This window comes from Rhinatrema bivittatum, chromosome 6 (assembly GCF_901001135.1).
Source record: "Rhinatrema bivittatum chromosome 6, aRhiBiv1.1, whole genome shotgun sequence".
NCBI lineage: Eukaryota > Metazoa > Chordata > Amphibia > Gymnophiona > Rhinatrematidae > Rhinatrema > Rhinatrema bivittatum.
The window spans coordinates 139,964,148-139,985,594 of record NC_042620.1 but is presented as its reverse complement, the minus strand read 5'-3'; the positions used below and the strand labels follow the sequence as shown (position 1 = coordinate 139,985,594).

The 21,447-nt window shown below is 39.6% G+C and overlaps 1 protein-coding gene across 1 annotated transcript in view; it reads right to left on the bottom strand.

The window, feature by feature from the left end:
- The window catches only part of COL3A1 (collagen type III alpha 1 chain), a 175,016-nt gene extending 154,004 nt beyond the window's left edge, over positions 1 to 21,012 (bottom strand). Inside the window, exon 1 of the mRNA XM_029605981.1 lies at positions 20,771 to 21,012. Within this exon, the coding sequence (XP_029461841.1) occupies positions 20,771 to 20,873 (103 nt within the window). The 5' untranslated portion in view covers positions 20,874 to 21,012. The remainder of the gene's footprint in view (positions 1 to 20,770) is intronic.
- Between the last annotated feature and the right edge of the window lie 435 nt (positions 21,013 to 21,447).

Genomic DNA, 21,447 nt, shown 5'->3' with positions numbered 1-21,447 from the left:
TCAGGTTACACAGTATACATGACGCTTATGAATGCAATCTGATTCATCTGGAAGGTTTTGCCTCTTGTTCATCCTGATGCAGCCTTTGGGCGAAACACGAGAACATGTCAGGAGACATACTCTTTCTTGTAAAATGATTTGCTCAAAGGAATTTAGGTGCCTTAGTTTATGAACTTTCTCCCGAATAAAATTGCATCACATTTATAGTCTGCATGATTTTAGTAACATAGCAACGGGGTGATCTATCCAGCTAAATGACAGCGACTGAATATCTAGTTTTGTTCAGCCTCTGCCACTTAGTAAGATAATTGCTACCTGTATAAGTAATTAGTGTTACAGGAAGGAGTTATTTATCTGATTAACTTAGCCAGATAAATATTTATATTCAGACTTATCTGGTTAAGTTAATTGGATATTGTTAGACCTGCTCAATAGTTGTTCTAAAGTTATCCAGATAAGACTTACTGAATCTGGTTAGCTAGGGATTTATTCTGGTATATTCAGCAGCATAGCTGTGCTACTGAATATTCCACCTGAGTTAGTTGGATAAGTTTTATCAGGATAACCTAGCTTGATGGACTCTCCACCTGGGTAACATCAAGCTAGGCTGAGAGAACAAATCTCATCTTTGAGTGAGTTTCCTCACTCCGAAGGTCATCAAATCTTCACAAGAGAGCACTGTTCTGTTCGTACATCTCATTTTGAATGTCAAAGTGGCCCCTAACCCCTACACTAATACCTAAACCTCACCTCGAGTTTCTAGGTGGACCTTCTATAGAGATATAAATACCTATCTAGGATGAGGGTATTATGGCTAGTCTTTCTCTCTTTGTAGAAGGGCCCTGACAGCTAAGCTGGCTCTAGGAGCTATTGCACAGCTTAACACTGATTAAAAAGGTATAGTTAAAGCCATGCAACATGGCTTCACAGAATTGTTAACTCAATCACACACCTCCCTTTTTTCTGATTTGCATCGCACCATGTGTTATGGTGCTTTCGCAGGCATTAAAGGGGCTTAATGCATGCGAAAACACCTTATAGCAATTTGATAAATGACCCTGTATGTTTGAATATCTACCTCATAGTACATGACAGTAGAAAAAGACCAACTATACCATCCAATATGCTCAGTTATTTTGGTCCGCAATTGTTTGAGATACATCCCAGATGCTTAATATAAAGGTTTGACTGATTGTAGAATATTGCTCCTAAAGTCAGGGAAAGATAACTAAGGTAGATTTTATATCTGGTTCCCTTACAGGCAACATCAGCATTCTTGCACAGGAGAAGTTTTGTAGGAGTTGGAGGTATCACACACACAGAGTATACTATATGCTGATAGTAAGGAACTCAATGATCTAATACACTAGCAAGTCACTCAAACAAATTATCCAGGACTAAAAAATTACAGTGAGAGGAGACATAGTGCAGCTCCATTTAAAAGGATGTCAAACATGCATACCTCATCCTTAATAATAATAATAAAAAAAACCCCTCCAGAAATATATCTGGAGCTAATTTTGAAAGAGTACAATGTCTTATCCACAGACTTTGCACTAATCTTCAAAGCAAAAGTACACACCTACTTTGATGTTAAAAATAACTCTGAAAACTATCCTTACACATTTATACCTGGTTATGGGGTAGATTTTCAAAGGGTTACGCACGTAGGTTACCCCCCTGCGCGCGCCGATCCTATCTTGCATAGGCTGTGGGCGCGCGCAAAGCCCCAGGACGCACTTAAGTCCCGGGGCTTTCCTGGGGAGGGCATGTCGGGGGTGTGTTGTGTGGCGTGTCGCGGTGGCGCCTCATCAGGGGCATTCTGGGGGTGTGTCAGGGCGTGTCATGGTGGTGCATCATCAGGGGCATGGCCGCGGCCTCTGGACCAGCTCCCGGACTGGACCATGGCGCGCGCAAAGCCCCAGGACGCACTTAAGTCCCGGGGCTTTCCTGGGGAGGGCATGTCGGGGGTGTGTTGTGTGGCGTGTCGCGGTGGCGCCTCATCAGGGGCATTCTGGGGGTGTGTCAGGGCGTGTCATGGTGGTGCATCATCAGGGGCATGGCCGCGGCCTCTGGACCAGCTCCCGGACTGGACCATGGCGCAGGCGTAACTTGTGCAACAAAGGTAGGGGGGTTAGATAGGGCCGGGGGGGTGGGTTAGGTAGGGGAAGGGAGGGGAAGGTGCGGGGGGGGGGGTGGGGGGTGGAAGGAAAGTTCCCTCTGAGGCTGCTCCGATTTCGGAGCGGCCTCAGAGGGAACGGAGGTAGGTTGCGCGGCTCGGTGTGCACAGGCTGCCGATTGTGGGCAGCCTTGCGCACACCGACCCTGGATTTTAACAGATTGGTGCTATCCAGTACATGTTTCTTTAACAGATTGAAATCCAGCGTACTTTTGTTTGCGCCAGGTGCGCGAACAAAAGTATGCGTGCTTGTAGTTTTATAAAATCTGCCCCATATGTATAAGTAGTTTTCCCAGCAAAATTTATATGTATGTTATTAAAAATATATGCATAACTCAGAACTTCTCCCTAATCCCGACCTCTGGAATGCCTCTCTGATATGTAGGTAAAAATAATGCATTTTCAGGCCGATGCAATAAGATGCACGCAACAGTGGGCGCTTATATTGAGACCCCATTTACCTAATGCTGTGCATCCACATCCCCTGTGCACCCAATGCAATATTTAAATGAGAAATAAAGTGAAGCGGTATACAAAAAGGGCATGCTAAGGGGAAATGAGCATTTCGGGCACTCAAAAATGTATTGAATCGGATGGATGGATGTCTAAATTGTGCATCCCTAACTAAAGTGCATCGCCAACAAGAAATTACGGAAATGCATGTTGATTACCAAATGGAAAGGAATCACCCATGATTTTTTAAGGTGTCTGTGCCACTGATCCTTATATATATATATATATATATATATATATATATATATATATATATATATATATATATATATGTATGTATTTTTGTCCTAACCCTAAATAACTGAATTTTATACTAATCTCTCTTAACAACCTTACCCTATAAGGGGTACATTTATTGCAACACAGAAGACCACATTTTTTATGTTTCTCAAGAGCCCTTGACTGCGAGTAAACTTTACCTCCAGAGCTGGAGTTAATTTTTTTGCATAAAATAAATGTGTGTTGGGCTCCCAGCCTTTGCGTGTGCTTTCCTGCATCAGGCGGTAATATCTAATGTCCTCATTTCCATAGAATTTAAATGCAATGGGTGCTATCCAGTACATGTTTCTTAGGGCTTGCATTATAGATGTCCTTATCACCTTGCTGCATCAAATGCTATTATTGCATGCCCAAAATGCAACCCCAACTGATACAATTGGGTGCACCCTATTGTATCAGTTGATTAGGCTGTACAAATATATGTTTATCGACATATTGTGTGGGCAATTTTAGAAAAGCCCATTTCTACCAGTAAAGAACTTCTTACTCCTGGAAATGGCTTTTTAAATTGCCTTCATATAGCCCTGCAAAAACCATGCATTTTGCTGTATTTATTTTTTGCATCAGACATAGTGTTCACTGTATAAGAGCTTAAATTGTCCCCAATGGGATCAATATTCAGTGTCCGTAGAGTGGTCAAAGATAACCGAGTATCTTTACGCAGTTATCTGTATTAAGATATTTAGCAACACCTAACTGGCTAAATGTGTGGTCAAATATCCTGCTAAATATGATGATAAATTTTGTCAGTTACTGCCGAATATCTTGCTAACCAACTAAATTAAAAAAATCTCATTTTGGGTATTCCCCATCCTGGCCACTTTTTTTGTCCAGCTAAATGGTTACTCACAATAATTTCGTGCACACAAATTTTAGCTGTAAGGTTGGGAAGAATTTTTAAGGAATTAGATTTGTATGGTTAAAAATCAATTTAAACTACATAAATCTTTTGAATATCAACCCAAAACTCTTGAAAACATAGAATTTATTGGAAGTCTCAAATTTTAAGATCTTAAAATTCTCCTCAAAAATAAATCTTGGGAGGATTAGCAGTCAAGAACAAATATATTGTAAACTTATTAGAATGGAGGAACCGCTGCCTTTGAGGTGATAGAACACAACAAAAAGCATTTCCAAGAATCTAGTTAGTTGTTTCTTTTTTTAATTTCATCAAATTGTTTCACTTTCTTTTTATATGTTAATGATGATTTGAAGAGGCAATTATCAACTAGACTACATTTTCAATCTAGTTTTATATTTCAGTTTTCAAAACAGCACTTAAGTGAAATGATGGAAAATGGAAGTGGTTACTTAGCTAATCTAAAAGGAATCCACTTTGTTCTATTTCCAATAAACATAGCCAGAATTCCCCATGGCCAAACTCATTCCCTAAATGGCAGCTAACCAATGGCTGTTACTTGAGTGACTATCTCATGTTTTCCACTGTGACAATGAAATGAAACACGCTAAGTTTGCAACTCTGTAGAAAGAAAGCTAGCAGAATTACTACCAAGTTCTTTATTTCTTCAAACTGAGTGTTAAACTATGGAGATAGGGGAGCTGTTCTTGATTTTCCTAAAACGACTTTACAAACCTGCTATCATCTTCCATTTCCAATCAATATTGGCAAATGTTAAGTTGCTTGCAGTTTTGGCAGAGTGGGAAGTGAGGCTAGGGGTTTGTAATACCAGAATCAAATGACTTTGGGTATGTATAGAAAACATTACACAACGCATTTAGAAATGTAGTGCGACATCCCCAATATTGCAGCTCACTTGTGCTTGTTGCCTAAAGAACACATTTTCAAATCCATTTTCTTGCAGAAAACTGTGCAGAAATGGCTCTTTAGAAAATGTTCTGGTCTTTGAGTACAAAAAGTATGCAGGTAACTTGAGCTGTAAAGAGGGGTTCTGGAGGCAGAATTGGGTCAGATTTTAGATTTACATGTGGGCTTTCAATTTTAATAAGTATACACAGAAATCTAGATGCACAAGTTATGCCGTGCTAGGAGCAGGTGTATATGTGTGTACTTTCGCTTTGAAAATGTGTGGAAAATCTGTGGATAAAAAATGTTGGCAGATGAAACAATCAGAGATCTCTTTATCTCATTTATTGCCAATATTGTTAATTTGTCACTATCTAAGGAATCATGCCAAGCTCTTTGAAACTGGCCTCTGTTTGACCCCACAGTGCTAGCCAACTTTCGCCCAATATCTTTCTTGCCTTTTCTATCAAAAATGATAGAATCTGTTGTGTTGCGGCAGCTGACAGTTTATTGATGATCATTCTTGACTCTCTGCAATTTGGTTTTAGGAAACATAGAACTGAGATATTGCTCTTGGCAGCTGTGGATACAGTACAACATGGCTTTGATAATGTAATCAATTATATCATGGTTCTTCTCAAATCTGCCACTTTTGAGTTAGCTAATCACCACATCATGAGTTCAAAGTTATTAGAAATTCGGGTAGGCAGGACTGTTCTCCCATGGTTTACTTCATATCTATCTGACTGGAAACAAAAAGTCAGACTAGACTCCAATACTCCAATATATCTATTTACAGGAGTTCCTCGGGGGTATGCACTATCTGCAACCTTATTTAATATTTATTTGATATCTTTATGTAGATTGTTAGTGGGACTTGGCATAGATATATGCCAAGATATATGCCAATGGCAAGATATATGCCAATGATATACAATTCTTTTCTTTTATATGTCTCTTTATTTAAAGACACACAAATAACAAACCCGGAATATCAGATCATGAGTCTAAGTGCAATGAAGTAAGTATCTTTCTTCATGCCAGTTGTATCATCATGGTCATCTAATTTGGAAATTGTGTCTATTTGTCATTTGCCCATTAAGCAGTGGCTTCATCATAATCAGCTGCATCATAAGATAAAACAGAATTCTTGTATTGAGTAGATTTTCTTCTGATATTCCTTCTGAATTTTGTTTTGAGGACTGCTGATTACCAATCGATACCAAAGCACAAAATTTAGGCGGGGGTGGAGAGGGATTATTAATGATGACTTGTCTATGCATCCCCATGTAAGATCTGTAGTAACATCACCTTTCATGAAGTTGTGTTTATTGCAGAGACTAAAACCTCTGTTTGAGCAATTCAGCTTCTGCACCATTCTGAAAGCTTTGATTTTTCCTGCAGCTCTTGGGCCTTCTGAATAGCTCATTAAGAGTTTTATAGTACACATGTATACAGCAGTACACATATTGACCCCTACTTTGGTTCATGACTATGGGCCTCATTTTCCAATATTGCATGCGATACCAAAAAGGGGTGTACCTTATGCTAATAAGCATGTGTATTGCAAGATTAGCCCAATTTGGGCTACATTGCCAGTATATCATGGTAGGCCTGTTTCAGTATGATGCAGGAGAGAGAGAGAGAGAGAGAGAGAGAGAGAAAGAGAGAGAGGGACATACTGTAGTGCCTCCTCCCTAGACAGGTATTTGTATCCCTATGGGAGGCCCACCTAGTAACTCGAGGTAAGGGTTAAGTATTAGTGTAGGGGGTTAGGGGCCACTTTCACATTCAACATGAGACGTATGAACAGAACAGTGGTCTCTTGTGAAGATTTGATGACCTACGGAGTGAGGAAACTCACTCCAAGATGAGATTTGTGCAATGTTCTCTTCACCTAGCTTGATGGACTCTCTACCTGGGTAACAACAAGCTAGGTGGAGAGAACATTGCACAAATCTCATCTTGGAGTGAGTTTCCTCTCTCCGTAGGTCATCAAATCTTCACAAGAGATCACTGTTCTGTTCATACGTCTCATGTTGAATGTGAAAGTGGCCCCTAACCCCCTACACTAATACTTAACCCTCATCTCGAGTTACTAGGTGGGCCTCCCATAGGGATACAAATACCTGTCTAGGGAGGAAGCACTATGGTAAGGTTCTCTCTCTCTCTCTCTCATCCATAATACTATACTTCTGTGGAACAATTCAGTGGTGTGCATTTACAAACCTAGATCTGCTAACCAAAACTGGCACATTAGGCTGAGACACGTGGTAACACCTATTTGGTTGCAGGTCCATTAATATAGAACTCTTTATCTGAAGCTCTCCATTCTATTTCTGATACATCATTATTCAAGAAAGCACTTATGAACCACCTCTTTTGTGAAGTATTTGATCCATCTTATACATCCTGTGTTAGTAATAGTGTTTTACATCTTCAACTCCATAATTTTTCTGTTTTATTGTTGTGATATTTTTTATTTTTTTATGTAAAATTATTATGAATGTTTTAGTGTACCTCACTTTGATCTTTGTAGAAGGCAAATAATACATTTTTTTTAAATAAATAAAAATAAATTGTGAGACAATAACCTCCACTGGGCATATACATCCATTTCAAATGAAGGCTATTATTGAAGCCAGTTTGGTGGTCTCATCTTAATTCTTAGTACACCAAAAAGTCATAGTTTTTAGAAAACATTTATAGCATTAGGGAGCGGTTTCATTCCATAAATAAGTATCCTGTTCAAGTGTAGTATTTGGTGGTGAATGGTGGTATATCAAGTTAACCTGTGTTTACTTCTACTGGTTTAATTTGTTTGACTTTGACGAATGTTCATGTTGTACTTCTGAATCTGATTATGTTGGCATGACATAAGCTTTCTTGCTAAAGCATTACAAATATATCTTCTGTTTGATTTACTTTTTCTTTGCCTTAAACTTGCACACTTTCAGTATCAGGTTAAAACTGCTGAATGCCCAGATTTATTGAACATAGAATTCCTACCAAATGGAAAGAAACTTGTAGCACATATTCATTAAAGTACTTATACTGTGGGAGACAAGATGTTCTTTCCCTGGGGTTGGCAATTGTCAAAATGTTCTACAAGGGTGTGATTACCTACATAAAATGGGCTTTCAGCCTCAGTGAGCATAAAAGTACACCTGCTGTTTCATAGCTTGCCTTCATTTATCTGGGGGGAAAGGGGCATTTCCTGGGAAGGGGGATGACAGAGAACAAATATATGGAATTTCTGATAAATATTCCATAGAGAGAGAGAGAGAGAGAGAGAGAGAAAGAGAACCTCTGGGGAGGCATGCCTATTAGTCATCTATTTATACTACTATAAGAGGGTTATCTAGTAACTCAAGCAGGCCGATTCAGTATGGTGCACTCAGGCTGCCCAAAGACAGGCATTAATTTCAGCCGGCACCAGGAAAGTGTACAGAAAAGCAGAAAAAACTGCTTTTATGTACACCCTCTGACTTAATATCATAGCGATATTGATATACCAAAAATAAAAAATCTTAAAAAAAAAAAATCTGCCCGTGGCCCACGGGTTGGAAAATGTACACTCAATTTTGCCAGCGTCTGTTTTCCAAATATGTGGCTGTCAGCGGGTTTGACAACCGACACCGGTAAAATTGAGCGTCGGCTGTCAAGCCCGCTGACAGCTTCCTTATTAGTGCTGGCCCTCATTTGCATACAGAATCACGCGCCCAGGAGAGTGGCCTGGGCGTGCATTGGGAGAGCTGGCGCTTGCCTCGGAGCACCGGCTCTCCCGCACATTTTACTGAATCAGCCCGAAGGTGGTCATCTAGGGTTTGGGGGGAAGTTTTATACGCACAGTGAGACGTACAACAGCACAGTACACATCGGTGAAGATTTGTACCTTTCCTCATTCCAAATCACATCAAATCCTCACCGATGTGTACTGTGCTTTTCATACATCTCACTGTGAATGTAAAATTGGCCCCAACAGAATATATACACATATTTGGCTGTGCGTATTTTTACCATAGTATGTTATATTTTGTGTGTATCACATATGCATGTATTATAAAATATGCATATCTTTGCCCTGCAAAATGCACGCATATGTATGCTTATACATGGTTATTCTGCATTAAGTCATGGAGTGGTGTGAGAAGAAGTATCCATAGCCCTGGGGAAGAAGGTGAGACTTCGAATCATAGCCCGTTGGTTATTATATCACCGCAGAAAACATTAAGTTCCAAGAGAGAAGTTTTTATATACATAAAAATATTATTTAAAAAATGTGTATATTTTTAGTGCAGATAACATGGGGCAATGATGATGATACCATGATAAACCAGGTAGTCTAAATTTGAGAGAGTCCTTCCATGCCAGATAAGGTTGTTTCTTCATTACTTAGGGCAGATTGAACTGTTGGTGTTATGTGTAAATCAAAGACTTTGCTTATAAGTGAATACATGCAATGCATTGAAAGTGCATACTTTTCCTGCCTATTTGAAATATATGCAAGCATGTATTTTACACATGAAATAAATTGGGACTTACTCGGGTAAATCAGGATTTATATGTGTAAGTCAGTATATTTTAAAGCATGCGAGCGTAAGTAAAATTAATTACCAGTTTTACTAATTACGTCACTAGTTTGACCAATCCTATTCCAGGTAATCTAGACCCTTCCTGGTTCTTCAGTCCTCCAGTTCATCCGGACCTCCTAACCAACCAGTAGTACACAATAAACCAGTCTGATATCAGTTTTAATTAACAGGTGTAAAATTACATGAGTAAGTTGGCAAATCTACATGTGTAAGTGTCTTTTAAAATAGCAACCTAAGCAGTATATAGTGGCCCCACCCTGGAAGGCCCCCTAGACTGCCTGTTTTTTATGCGTGTATATACGCTAGAAAAGGATTTGACTCTTTCTAGAGTAAAGCTGCAATTAGTGAATATACTGGAAGTGGTACAGAGAACAATAGCTGTAGGTGTCAGTTGCTAACTTGATTTCTTCTGGAAGCGAGTTCCACAATATAGACCCAACTACAGAGATAGCATGGTCACTCTTTTTAACTAGGTAGGCAAGTTTAACTTAATTCAGGTGACCTTGTCATATACACAGAATCCATCAATTCCGACACTGCTGCCAAAATGTCAAGGATAAGAAGCAGATAAAATACCTGGTTTTGCAAAGGGTGAAGGAGGTAAGCCAGAAGGACATCTCCTTAATAGTTCTTCAATTCAAATTTTTCATGACATTGGCAGTAAGAAAATATCTCAGAGTGTTACTTATAGGAAGCATAGAGTTGACAGAGGGGTTCCAATGTGAAAGAGACTATAGGCATGATTACTGATGCTCCCGATGGCAATATGAATTTTTCTTATGTCACCAGTGTCAGGAAAATAGGTCTGGTTCTTATTAACAAAAGTAAGACAAGGAGGAATCTGGTAACTACAGACCATGTTTGACATCAATGGTAGGAAAAGTATGGGATCCTAATAAAAATTCTTAAATATTTGGAGGTCCATATTCAAAACCATTTAGCTGGTTAAATCAGAAATTTGCCAGCAAAACGAATCTTTGGACATGTATCTGGCTAAATTCTAGCCAGCTAATAAATTAGCTGGCTAGAATTTAGCCAGATCAGTTAGGGGTGTTTCAGGAACATAACTGAGAGGAAATGAGTTAGCCAGCTAAATTAACTGGCTATCTCCAATATTAGTTAGCTGGATGACTCAGCCGGCAAAGTCTGGTCAGGCCAAAGAGCTGTTCTAAAGACAGCCAGCTATAGTTAGACGGCTATCTTAAGATAGCTAGTTATATTCAGTAGTGTGGCTGCACTATCGAATATTTGTCTAATTTTAGCCAAATCAGTTTATCCAGCTAACATTGCTATCCAGACTGTATCTGAATATGGACCTCCTTGAATCCATAGATTACGAGATCTAAAACATGGATTCAACTAAGGGAGTTTATACCAGACACATCTACTTGACTTCATTGATTGAATAGCCCAGGGAATTAGATTAGGAGAGAATAATAGAATAGTCTATTTCAATTTCAATAAAGTCTCTTGCACATATCTACACAGAAAACTCATAAACAAGCTGCATAATTTTAGAGTGAGTTCTAAGGTGGAAAACTGGGTAAGAAACTGCAGGAGAACATAACATAAGAACATAAGAGCATAAGAACATAAGATATGCTATACTGGGTCAGACCAAGGGTCCATCAAGCCCAGCATCCTGTTTCCAACAGTGGCCAATCCAAGTCACAAGTACCTAAACATTAGATAAATCACAAGCTACTATTGCTTAGTAATCACCATAATAGCGGTTTATGGATTTTTCCCCTAGGAACTTATACAAACTTTTTTTTAAACCCAGTTACACTAACTGCTGTAACCACATCCTCTGGCAATGAATTCCAGAGCTTAACTATGCACTGAGTGAAAAAGAATTTTCTTTGATTTGTTCTAAATGAGATATTTTCTAACTTCATGGAGTGCCCCTTGGTCCTTCTATTATAGAAGAGTGTAAATAACCAATTTACATTAACTTGTTCAAGTCGTCTCTTATCCAAACTGAGCAGCCCTAACTTCTTTAGCCTTTCCTCATAGGGCAGCCGTTCCATGCCCCTTTTCATTTCGGTCACTCTTCACTTTCTCCAGTGCAGCTATATCCTTTTTGAGATGCGGTGACCAGAACTGCACACAGTATTCAAGATGCGATCTCACCATGGAGCGATTCGGAGGCATTATGACATCCACTTTCCATTCCCTTCCTAATAATTTCTAACATTCTGTTTGCTTTTTTAATTGCTACAGCACACAGAGCTGACAATTTCAATGAATTATCTATTATGATACCTAGTTCCTGGGTGGTAACTCTTAAGATAGAACCTAACATTGTGTAAATACAGCAAGGGTTTTTCCCTAGATACATCAATCTGTACTTGTCCATGTTAAATTTCATTTACCATTTGGAACCCCAATCTTGCAGTCTCACAAGGTTCTCCTGCAATTCATCACAATATGTTTGAGATTTAATTACTCTGCAAAATTTAGTGTCATCCACAAATATGATCATGTTACTCATCATTTCCCTTTCCAGATCATTTAGAAATATATTATAAAGCACCGGTCCAAGTACAGATCACTCCACTCTCTACCTTTTTCCAGTGTAAAAACTGACCATTTAATCCTACTCTCTGTTTTCTATCTTTTAAGCAATTTGCAATCCACAAAAGGACATCGCCTCCTATCCCATGACTTTTCAGTTTTCTTAGAAGCCTTTCATGTGGGACTTTGTCGAATGCCTTCTGAAAATCCAAATACACCACATCTACTGGTTTACCTTTGTCCACCTCAAAAAATGTAGGAGATTTGTGAAGCAAGTTTTCCCTTGGGTAAATCTTTGTTGGCTTTGTCCCATAAAATCATGTCTATCTAAATGATTTGTGATTTTATTCTTTAACAGTTTCCATGATTTTTCCTGGCACTGAAGTCAGGCTCACTGGTCTATAGTTTCCTGGATCACCCTGGATCCCTTTTTAAATATAGAGGTTACCTTGTCCATCTTCCATTCTCCAGGTACATTGAAATTTCACTTTTTAGTTCTTTCAGAACTCTGGGGTGTGAAAAATGTTAATTCTAAAGACAGCAGAGTGACCCATGAGGTGACAAAGGCATCAGGACTAGGTCATCCTATTCAATGTTTGCATAAATAGTGCACAACAGAAGCACAAGAAAAAGCTTGGTTTTTTTTGCAGATGAGAAAAGTTTAACAATCCATAGAAACATAGAAATGATGGCAGAAAAAGACCAATTGGTCCATCCAGTCTGCCCAGCAAGCTCCCATACTTATTTTCCCATACTTGTTTCACCAACCACCAAGTTCAGGGCCCTTTTTGGTAACTGTTTGATCCAAGTTTCCTGCCATCCCTTGCCATTGATGCAGAGAGTAATGTTGGAGTTGCATCAAAGGTGAGCATAAGGCTTAATGGTTAAGGGTAGTAACTGCCGCATCAAGCAAGTTACCCCAATGCTTGTTTACCCAGACTGCACAGATCAATGCCTTGTTGGATGTTGTCTGAATGCAAATCCTCTTTTCCACATTTCCCCCTGCTGTTGAAGCAGAGAGCAATGCTGTATATGCATTCTAGCGGGCCGATTCAGTAAAGTCCGCGGGAGAGCGGGTGAACGCCCACTCTCCTGGCACGCGTACAGGCCACTCGCCTGTGCACGCGATTCTGTATTTAAATTAGGCTTGGCGGTAGAAACGGGCAAAAGGAGCGGAAGCTGTCAGCAGGTTTGACAGCCGACGCTCAAATTTGCCAGCATCGATTCTCGAGCCCGCTGACAGCCACGGGCTCGGAAACTGGACGCCGGCAAAATTGCGCATTCGGTTTTTGACACGACAGCTGCCGGCTGATTTCAAATTTTTAAAAAATTTTTTTTTTACATTTTTTAGCTTTCGGGACCTCCGACTTAATATCGCCATGATATTAAGTCGGAGGGTGCACAGAAAAGCAGTTTTTACTGCTTTTCTGTGCACTTTCCTGGTGCCGGCAGAAATTAGCGCCTACCTTTGGGTAGGCGCTAATTTCTTAAAGTAAAATGTGCGGCTTGGCTGCACATTTTACTTACTGAATCGCGCATGAATACCTATTAGGGCCATCAACATGCATTTGCATGTTGAGGGCGCTATTAGGTTCCATGGGTTGGACGCGCGTTTTCCGCCCCTTACTGAATAAGGGGTAAGGGAAAACACGCATCCAATCAAGGGTTATTGGCCTGAAAGTGATGTATCTGGCTTAATTGGTTTAGGGTAGTATCCGCCCTAATAAGCAAGCTACCCCCACACTTATTTGTTACCCAGATTGTAAAGTTCAGTGCTTGTTGGTTGTTATCTGAATGCAAATCCTCTTTCCCATATTTCCCCTTGCCGTTGAAGCAAAGAGCAATGTTAGAGTTGCATTAACCTTGCGAAGGCTTATTGAGTAAGGGTAGTAATCACCAGGTAGTTGCCTCCACTCCAGTAATCAACCCCCATGACTCTTCTCTTCATTCCCATCCTCTGGCCTTTATGCATCCACAGTGTTTATCCCATGCCCCTTTGAAATCCTTCATAGTTTTAGTCTTCACCACTTCCTCTGGAAGGGCATTTCAGGCATCCACCACCCTCTCCATGAAGAAATACTTCCTGACATTGGTTCTGAGTCTTCTTCCTTGGAGCTTCAAATCGTGATCCCTAATTCTACTGATTTTTTTTCCAAAGTAAAAGGTTTGTTGTTGACCATGGATCATTAAAACCTTTCAAGTATCTGAAAGTCTGTATCATATCACCCCTACTCCTCCTCTCCTCCAGGGTATACATAGGTTCTTCAATCTCTCCTCATAAGTCATTTTTTGAAGACCATCCACCTTTTTGGTCACCTTCTCTGGACTGCCTCCATCCTGTCTCTGTCCCTTTGGAGATACAGTCTCCAGAACTGAACACAGTACTCCAGGTGAGGCCTCACCAAGGCCCTGTACAAGGGGATCATCGCTTCCTTTCTCTTACTAGATATTCCTTTCTCTATGCAGCCCAGCATTCTTCTGGCTTTAGCTATCGCCTTGTCACATTGTTTCGCCAACTTTAGATTGTTAGACACTATCATCCCCAGGTCTCTCTCCTGCTCCGTGCACATCAGCCCTTCACCCCCCTATCCAGGTGCATGAAAACAATGTACACATTTAAGAATGACTGAGAAATGTTTAAGAACATAAGTGCTATGCTGGGTCAGACCACGGTCCATTGAGCCCAGCATCCTGTCCCCGACAGTAGCTAGCCTGGGTCACTAATACCTGGCAGATTCCCAATAGTTGATCTCGTTCTTGTATCTCACTCCCAGGGATAAGTACTTGCTTTCCTAAATCTACCTGGCTAATAATGGTTTATGGACTTTTCTTTCAGAAACTTGTCCAATCCTGTTTTGAACCACAAGTTAATTGTCTTGACCATGTCTTTTAGTAACATATTCCTTAGAGATTTAACACAAAAAATGGGCAAAGTCATGCTTTTGGGGTGCAAAAACCCAGTATATGATGCTACAGAAGAGGGCTATGGGCCAGACCATAGCAGATGACCTCAATTTAACAAACAGTGTGACAGTGGAGTCAGAAGAGATAGCAGAATGTTTTTGTATAAAGTGATAGACATAACCAGCAGGAAAAACAACAACATGGTAATGCTTCTGTAAAGGGCCTATGGTCCCTTTGCTAGTTCTGTGCTTCTCCCATCATAGAATATATTGAGATTGAGATTGATGAGTAGTATTTTGCTCAAAGTCATTTGCTATGGCACTCCAATTTATAAGTGGCCTCAGTGCTATCACCTTGGGTTGGTGATTTAGGGACTAAAGAATAGAGAGAGGAATAGAGAGAGAGAAGAGCAAGATGATAGAGATATTCCCCATCTGTAATGGTCCATCATTGTAGGAGAGTAGGAGGGATGCCCAATCACCTCCTGCTCCTAGCTCCTCTGTAAGTCCATGGTGCCGGGCTTCCCTGAAACCGGTACCATATTGTGATGTAAAATAACAATGTCTAAGGGCTAGCCAGTGCAATTTTCTTGTACCGCCCTACAAACATACAGCAGTACAAGAAAATGGTGCTAGCCAGCCCTTAGATGTTGCCATTTTATGTCACAATATGGCGTCGATCTCGGGGCCGACTGGCACCATTTGATTATAGAGGAGCTAGGAGAAGGAGATGATTGGACATCCCTCATGCCTTCCTACAACGAATGTCTGCTGTGGATGGGGTAAGTGGGGGCCAGTTCCCAGCCCTGATACTTTTTTTGGGAGGGAGAGGGGGGCACATGGAGGAGGGTATTGGAAGCCTAATTTTTTAATTTACATTGTCAAAACAAAATGGAAGAAACCAACAAAATTTCATTGGTTTTCTTCCGTTTCATTTTGAAAATGTTATGAGATAAAATAAGAAATGTTGACAATTTCTAATTTGTTTTAAATGAATGTACATCCTGAGTTAGTAGTAAATGGAATTCACTCTGAGGAGAGAAAGGTGATTAGTAGAGTGACTCTGGGATCAGTCCTATTGATAGTTCTGTTCACTATCTTTGTGAGCAATAATTGGTAATTAATATTGTGGTCAAATGATTGGTAATTAATATTCAGTGCAAAAAAGTTCAGAGTCATGCATTTGGGCTGCATAAATCTGAGGGAGCTGTACGTGTGGGACATGAAATGCTGACACATACTGCACCAGAGAGAGATCCCAGGATATTAGTGTCTGATGATCTCAAAGTAGTGAAGCAGTTTGATAAGGCCTCAAGTAGAATACAGTTCTGGAGGTCATATCTCAGAAAGTATGTAGATAAGTTAGTGGTAGTTCAGAGACAATCAAAATTGTGTGAAATTGGCATCAAAAGCAATATGAGAAGAAGCAGAAAGACCTGAATATGTATACCCTAGGAGAACTAGGCAGTATTACAATTGTATCAGAACTCCAATAAATCATAGGGTAAGTTGCACAGAACAGCAGTTACAACCCTAAACAGCTGTGGTAAGATTGAATCAAGGCTGTAAGAAAGTATAGGAAGGCCAACTCTAATAAATTTTGGTCATGCTTTGGACATATTTAAGTAGAGGGTTGACAGGTCAGGTGGAAGACCCAAGGTGGGAGCTGAGTTGCATTTGAAAATTTTATGTGCCTATCAACCAAAGAGGATGAATCTCAACTGGAAAGACTGGATGAGCCATTATATCTCATAATTTACTGTATTACTATGTTACTGTTTATCTTAGAAACATATTTGATATTCAGAATTATCTGAAAGCAGAATGCTTCTCCTGTTCTGCAGGTAAACAGAGATAACTGGAGATGAGTTCTAGGATGGATGCAACTAAATATGATCATTTTTAAAAGGACAATTCAACTACACTGACTCAAAATGTCACCTGGTATAGCCCTAAAACATGAGCAATGCTGGACCTTTAAATGTGAAAGTAATTAATGGCATGCTGTGGCTTCCCCGAGGTTATAATGTTTCCATTGTTTTCAAACACTAGCAGTGTATAATATGGTCTGCAATCATATACTCTTAATCACAATTAATTATAGAACCAATGCAAAACTGGGCCACAATTTAAAATGGAGATCTCCAATGAACAATATGCACTATAGGAGGTTATGTTAGTTGCTCAGTAGGACAATTTTTTTTTTAAATTCCTAGTCACCATTGCAGCAATACTCCAACACGTGTTAGAGGGAAGAGAGCTACAGTGCAGCTGCCTGTACTCGCAGATGAGGTGCTATTCTGAAGTCCTGGGTATTCTGTGGTAGCTGAAGATCCCATGGAACTTTTAGCTAAATTCCCATTTCAACTGAATGTTATATTTTATCCTGTGAACACTCCCCATAGATAGAATCAAATTAATATGAGAAAAATCTCTCCATTCAATTGTGCATCCCTTGTTATTCTGACTACATTAAATTACCTATTGTTTGACCTCCCCTGGAGACATGAAACTGGTACCCGTAATTGAAAGTGTTTTCTTAGAAATAAATGCGGGTTACTTACTGTATTGTATGGCACTATAAGTGAGAAGTGGATTGTGACATAGTAAATGATGGGCAGAAAAAGACATGCATGGCCCATCCAGTCTGCCCATCTAGATTTTGGGGGGTTGTTACTGCTGCACTGTGCAGATTACCAGCACACCTTCTATTTAAATTTGTAACTGCCTCTCCGTGCACGTTACCTTAATGCTTCACTACCATCCTAGGAATCTTTTGTGTTTATCCCATGCCTTCTTCAATTTGGATACTGTTTTTAACTCCACTACCTCCACTGGGAAGGCATTCCAGTTATCCTCCACCCTTTCCATAAAAAAAAAAACCAGGTTATAATGTCTCTGTACAGGTCATTGGTAAGGCCTCACCTGGCATCAGTCCTGAATCTACCTCCTTGGAGCTTCATGTCTTGCTCCCTTTCAAGTATTTTAAAGTTTGTATCATAACCCCCCGTCTCTCTTCTCCACTAGGATATACATTTCTAAATCAGAAGTCTCATGTCATATGTCTTTTGATGCGGACCCCGCAGCATTTTATTTGCCTCTTTCTGGACTGCTTCTAGTCTCTGCCTCTAGCCTCTCTCTATCCTTTCCAGAACTGAGCACAATATTCCAGGTAAGGCCTCACCAATGACTGAACAGGGGCATTAGCACCTTCATTTTTTTTCTGCTTGTTATGCCTCTCTCTATATGCAGCCCAGCATCCCTCTGTACCCTAGTCACAGCCTTGTCACCTTGCTTCGCTACCTGGAGATCAGCAGATACTATCAATCAAGGTCTTTCTCCCAGTCCATGCATCTCTTACTGCCCACCATATACAGTATCTTTGGATTTCTGCACCCTAAATGCATAACTCTGCACTTCTTCACATTGAAATTCAATAGCTGAGCACCTGAGCACCCTTCAAGTTAAGCTTCCATAGGTCACTTCACATTAATGTGACTTACTCTAGCTTATCTACAGAGCACAGTTTCTTCATTAGGTTTTAACCCGTGTTCTTTTTGGAATACAGCATTTACTCTAAAATTTAGACAGATGTTCAGGAGCACACACTGTACTGTAAAGGGAAGGAATGGATTCAGTCAAGAAGTTAAACACCACTTTCTTCATAGGCCATTCTGACAGCAGAACAGCATTTTAATAAAAACCAGCAGTTCAGACAAAGTGCCTTGTTCAAATCAACAACCATAGGAAAACATGTGAACTCAAGAATATGATTTGCTGTGTTACTTGGAAGGCAAAGGTACTTTCCACCACCAGATGGCACTTTGTTGAAACAGAGATGTCCTATACTGTGTGTAAAAGAACATTTATATAGCTCTACCAAGTTTTTCCTCTTAGAAAAACCAGTCACCCCATCTAAAGCTGGACTGTCTTTTTCGTTTCCATCAAAGAACTGATTGCAAAATAACAACTATCAAATTTTGCAAACCTAAACAAATCAGGCTCACATATGACTATTTTCACTCTTAAACATGATCTCTTGCTTTCCATTATTTTAATGTATTGCTATGAAGAAGCAATTTTTGCAAACTTGATACCATCATTTTTTACAATATGTTTTTTTGGAGCAAGAATGGGCAGCTGTGAAAAACTTAGAGTGAAGGTGCATGTTAGACAGTGTAGTGTGCTAAATCTAAAAAAGTGCAAAGCATTTCTTCTTCAATGTAGTCCTACTTTTCTAGTGGTTAGAACAAAAAGAAAGAAAAGCATAGCCCCAAGTCACATCTTGAGTGTGGCATCTAGTATCCCTCTGACAGTCTGCCAAATATGCTCTAGTAAACACATTCTAAACTTTCAGAGGCAGGAAGTAAAATATACTGCTCTGCATTACAGGTACACAGCTCCTTTATTCATGTTTTCTTGTAGCCACATATGGGTGTGTCTGCTTGAAAAAAATGTTATTTTAGTAATCAGTGAATGCTTTATATTAGATATAGAATTAGTGATGGTCTATTGTTCTTTGTTTTTTTTTTCTGCAGTGCTCCACAGTGATGAATTCAGTCTCGTGAATATACCAATGTTGAAAAGCTATGAAAACTGATCTAAAAGACAGAGGTGGGATAGGCAGGGGTGAGGATTAGAGTTTTATGCCAGTTTTACTCCGTTGGAAAAAATTGCATCAGACTTAGCTTCACAAGCATCCCATTATTTTTATGGGTAATAGCAGGAGTGGAGGAGTAGCCTAGTGGTTGCAGCAGCAGGTTCTGAGCCAGCATAAGCAATAGTTCAAATCCTACTCTTCCCCCCTGATGCTCCCTGTAACCTTATATAAGTCACTCAATCCACTATTGCCTCAGGTACAACTTCAGGGGATCATTTGTGCCATAGACACACAAATGTGAGAAAACATTTAGTAAATAGGCCCCTTAGTTTCTAAGCCCTCTCTAGGACAAGGAAATACCTACTGTACCAGAAGGTAGCTCAGATTGGAAAATCAAACCTGAAATCCAAGTGGCATAAAATGGGTGCAGTCTTCTGGACTGAAGCAAAACTGGTAAAAAGAAAATCTGAATAAATGAGTCCCCCCCCCAAAAAAAAAATGGCTTAAAGCAGCTTGTATGCAGATTATTAAAAATGACACCAAAGGAAAAAAATAATAAAGCAGAAATTTACTCTGCCATAAATATATATATCATAATGAATGATTCTTTAATAGTTTCCATATTTCTTTAGCACCATTGATTTTAAATAACTGCCTTCCAGAAAAAGATTTTCTTTCCTTTGTTCTTGCCAACAGAGATACTACATCATAAATCTCTTTTCCCTTTGGAAAATGGGCAGCCCTATAATACTTTTTCATGTACATTATTGGATATTATATTATAATATTGTACTTCATCCTCTTTCAACTACTTATGCTGCTTTTATCAAGAAGACATGTTAAAAAAAAGCCCTCAAAAGTAAAGTAGCAAAACCTAAATAACATATTTATATTAAATATCCATTTAAAAATAGGCAGCGTAACTTACAGAAAAAAAAATAAATTACATGACTGTAAACATATGAATATGCCTAATTTTTTTAAACTCTGGAGTCTATTCTAGTTTTGAAAATATTTTAAGGCACTTGATTGTTACTCAGTGCAAGTCATTGTGCCCAGTTTAAAATGCAAAGAACAAAGATAATCCCCAAACAGCTGGAAGCATAGCATCACCATCTGTGACAGAAATAAACGACAGAAACACATTCAAGATTGCTCATGCAATAGAGGAAATTCTAAGGTGCTCACAGCCCAAAGGTCCCAGCAACGTTTTAAAGCTTTGCAGAATATATGAACAACAAAACATGCAAGCACAGGTTCAATACAGATGCAAAAACATCTCTTTAGGCTCATTTGTATTGCTTATTGGCAGCAGAGGCTCAATTAAAGATTGCTCAGTAGATACTGAATTAATTTCTATGAAACGTACTGTACTAAGAATGAAGCAGAAACAAAGTCCAAACTGTGAGGTCCACTCACCAGACTCCTGTATCTCTTTTGTTGGATTCTGTTGAGCCAAAATAACTGAAGGATAAAACACTGCGAGAATGAACAGGGGCACTAACTGCACAAAGCTCATCATGTCTAAATATTAGACATGAGACTCTAAGTGCATGAAAATGGGGGGAATTCAAAGAAGGGATTCAAAACACCACCATCAGTTGCTTCCTGCCCTTTCAGCACTGGGCCCTTCACAAAACTCAGCCGCTCTGACTCTTTTGCTGTGGTCTTAAATACGGAAAACTTTGGCTTCCTTTCTTTTCCAGCCCCTTTCTGAAATCTGAGAGGTGCACCCATCCCCTTCGCAGTAAAGGAATGATTAATATTTCTTTTGGCCTTATGGAAGAAAAAAGTCAGCTCTTCCTAAACTAGACAAATGCAACATCTGGAGTCATGCAAACTCTGTGCGTGTGTATGTCTTGTGCAGAAACTACATTATTTACTGCATGCCATAAATGAAACCAATTACATGGAAAATGTGTGTGTGTGTATGTGTGCATGCATGTATGTGTGTGTGCAAGTCAGAATGGAAAAGGAGATAGAGAAGGAGTGCAATGTTTGCAATGTTTTTACTGTACTATTGGTCATTTTCATGCCTACTCTAATCATAATTGCAAACTGGCACCAGCCAGTACATACATTTGTATGTACTAGCA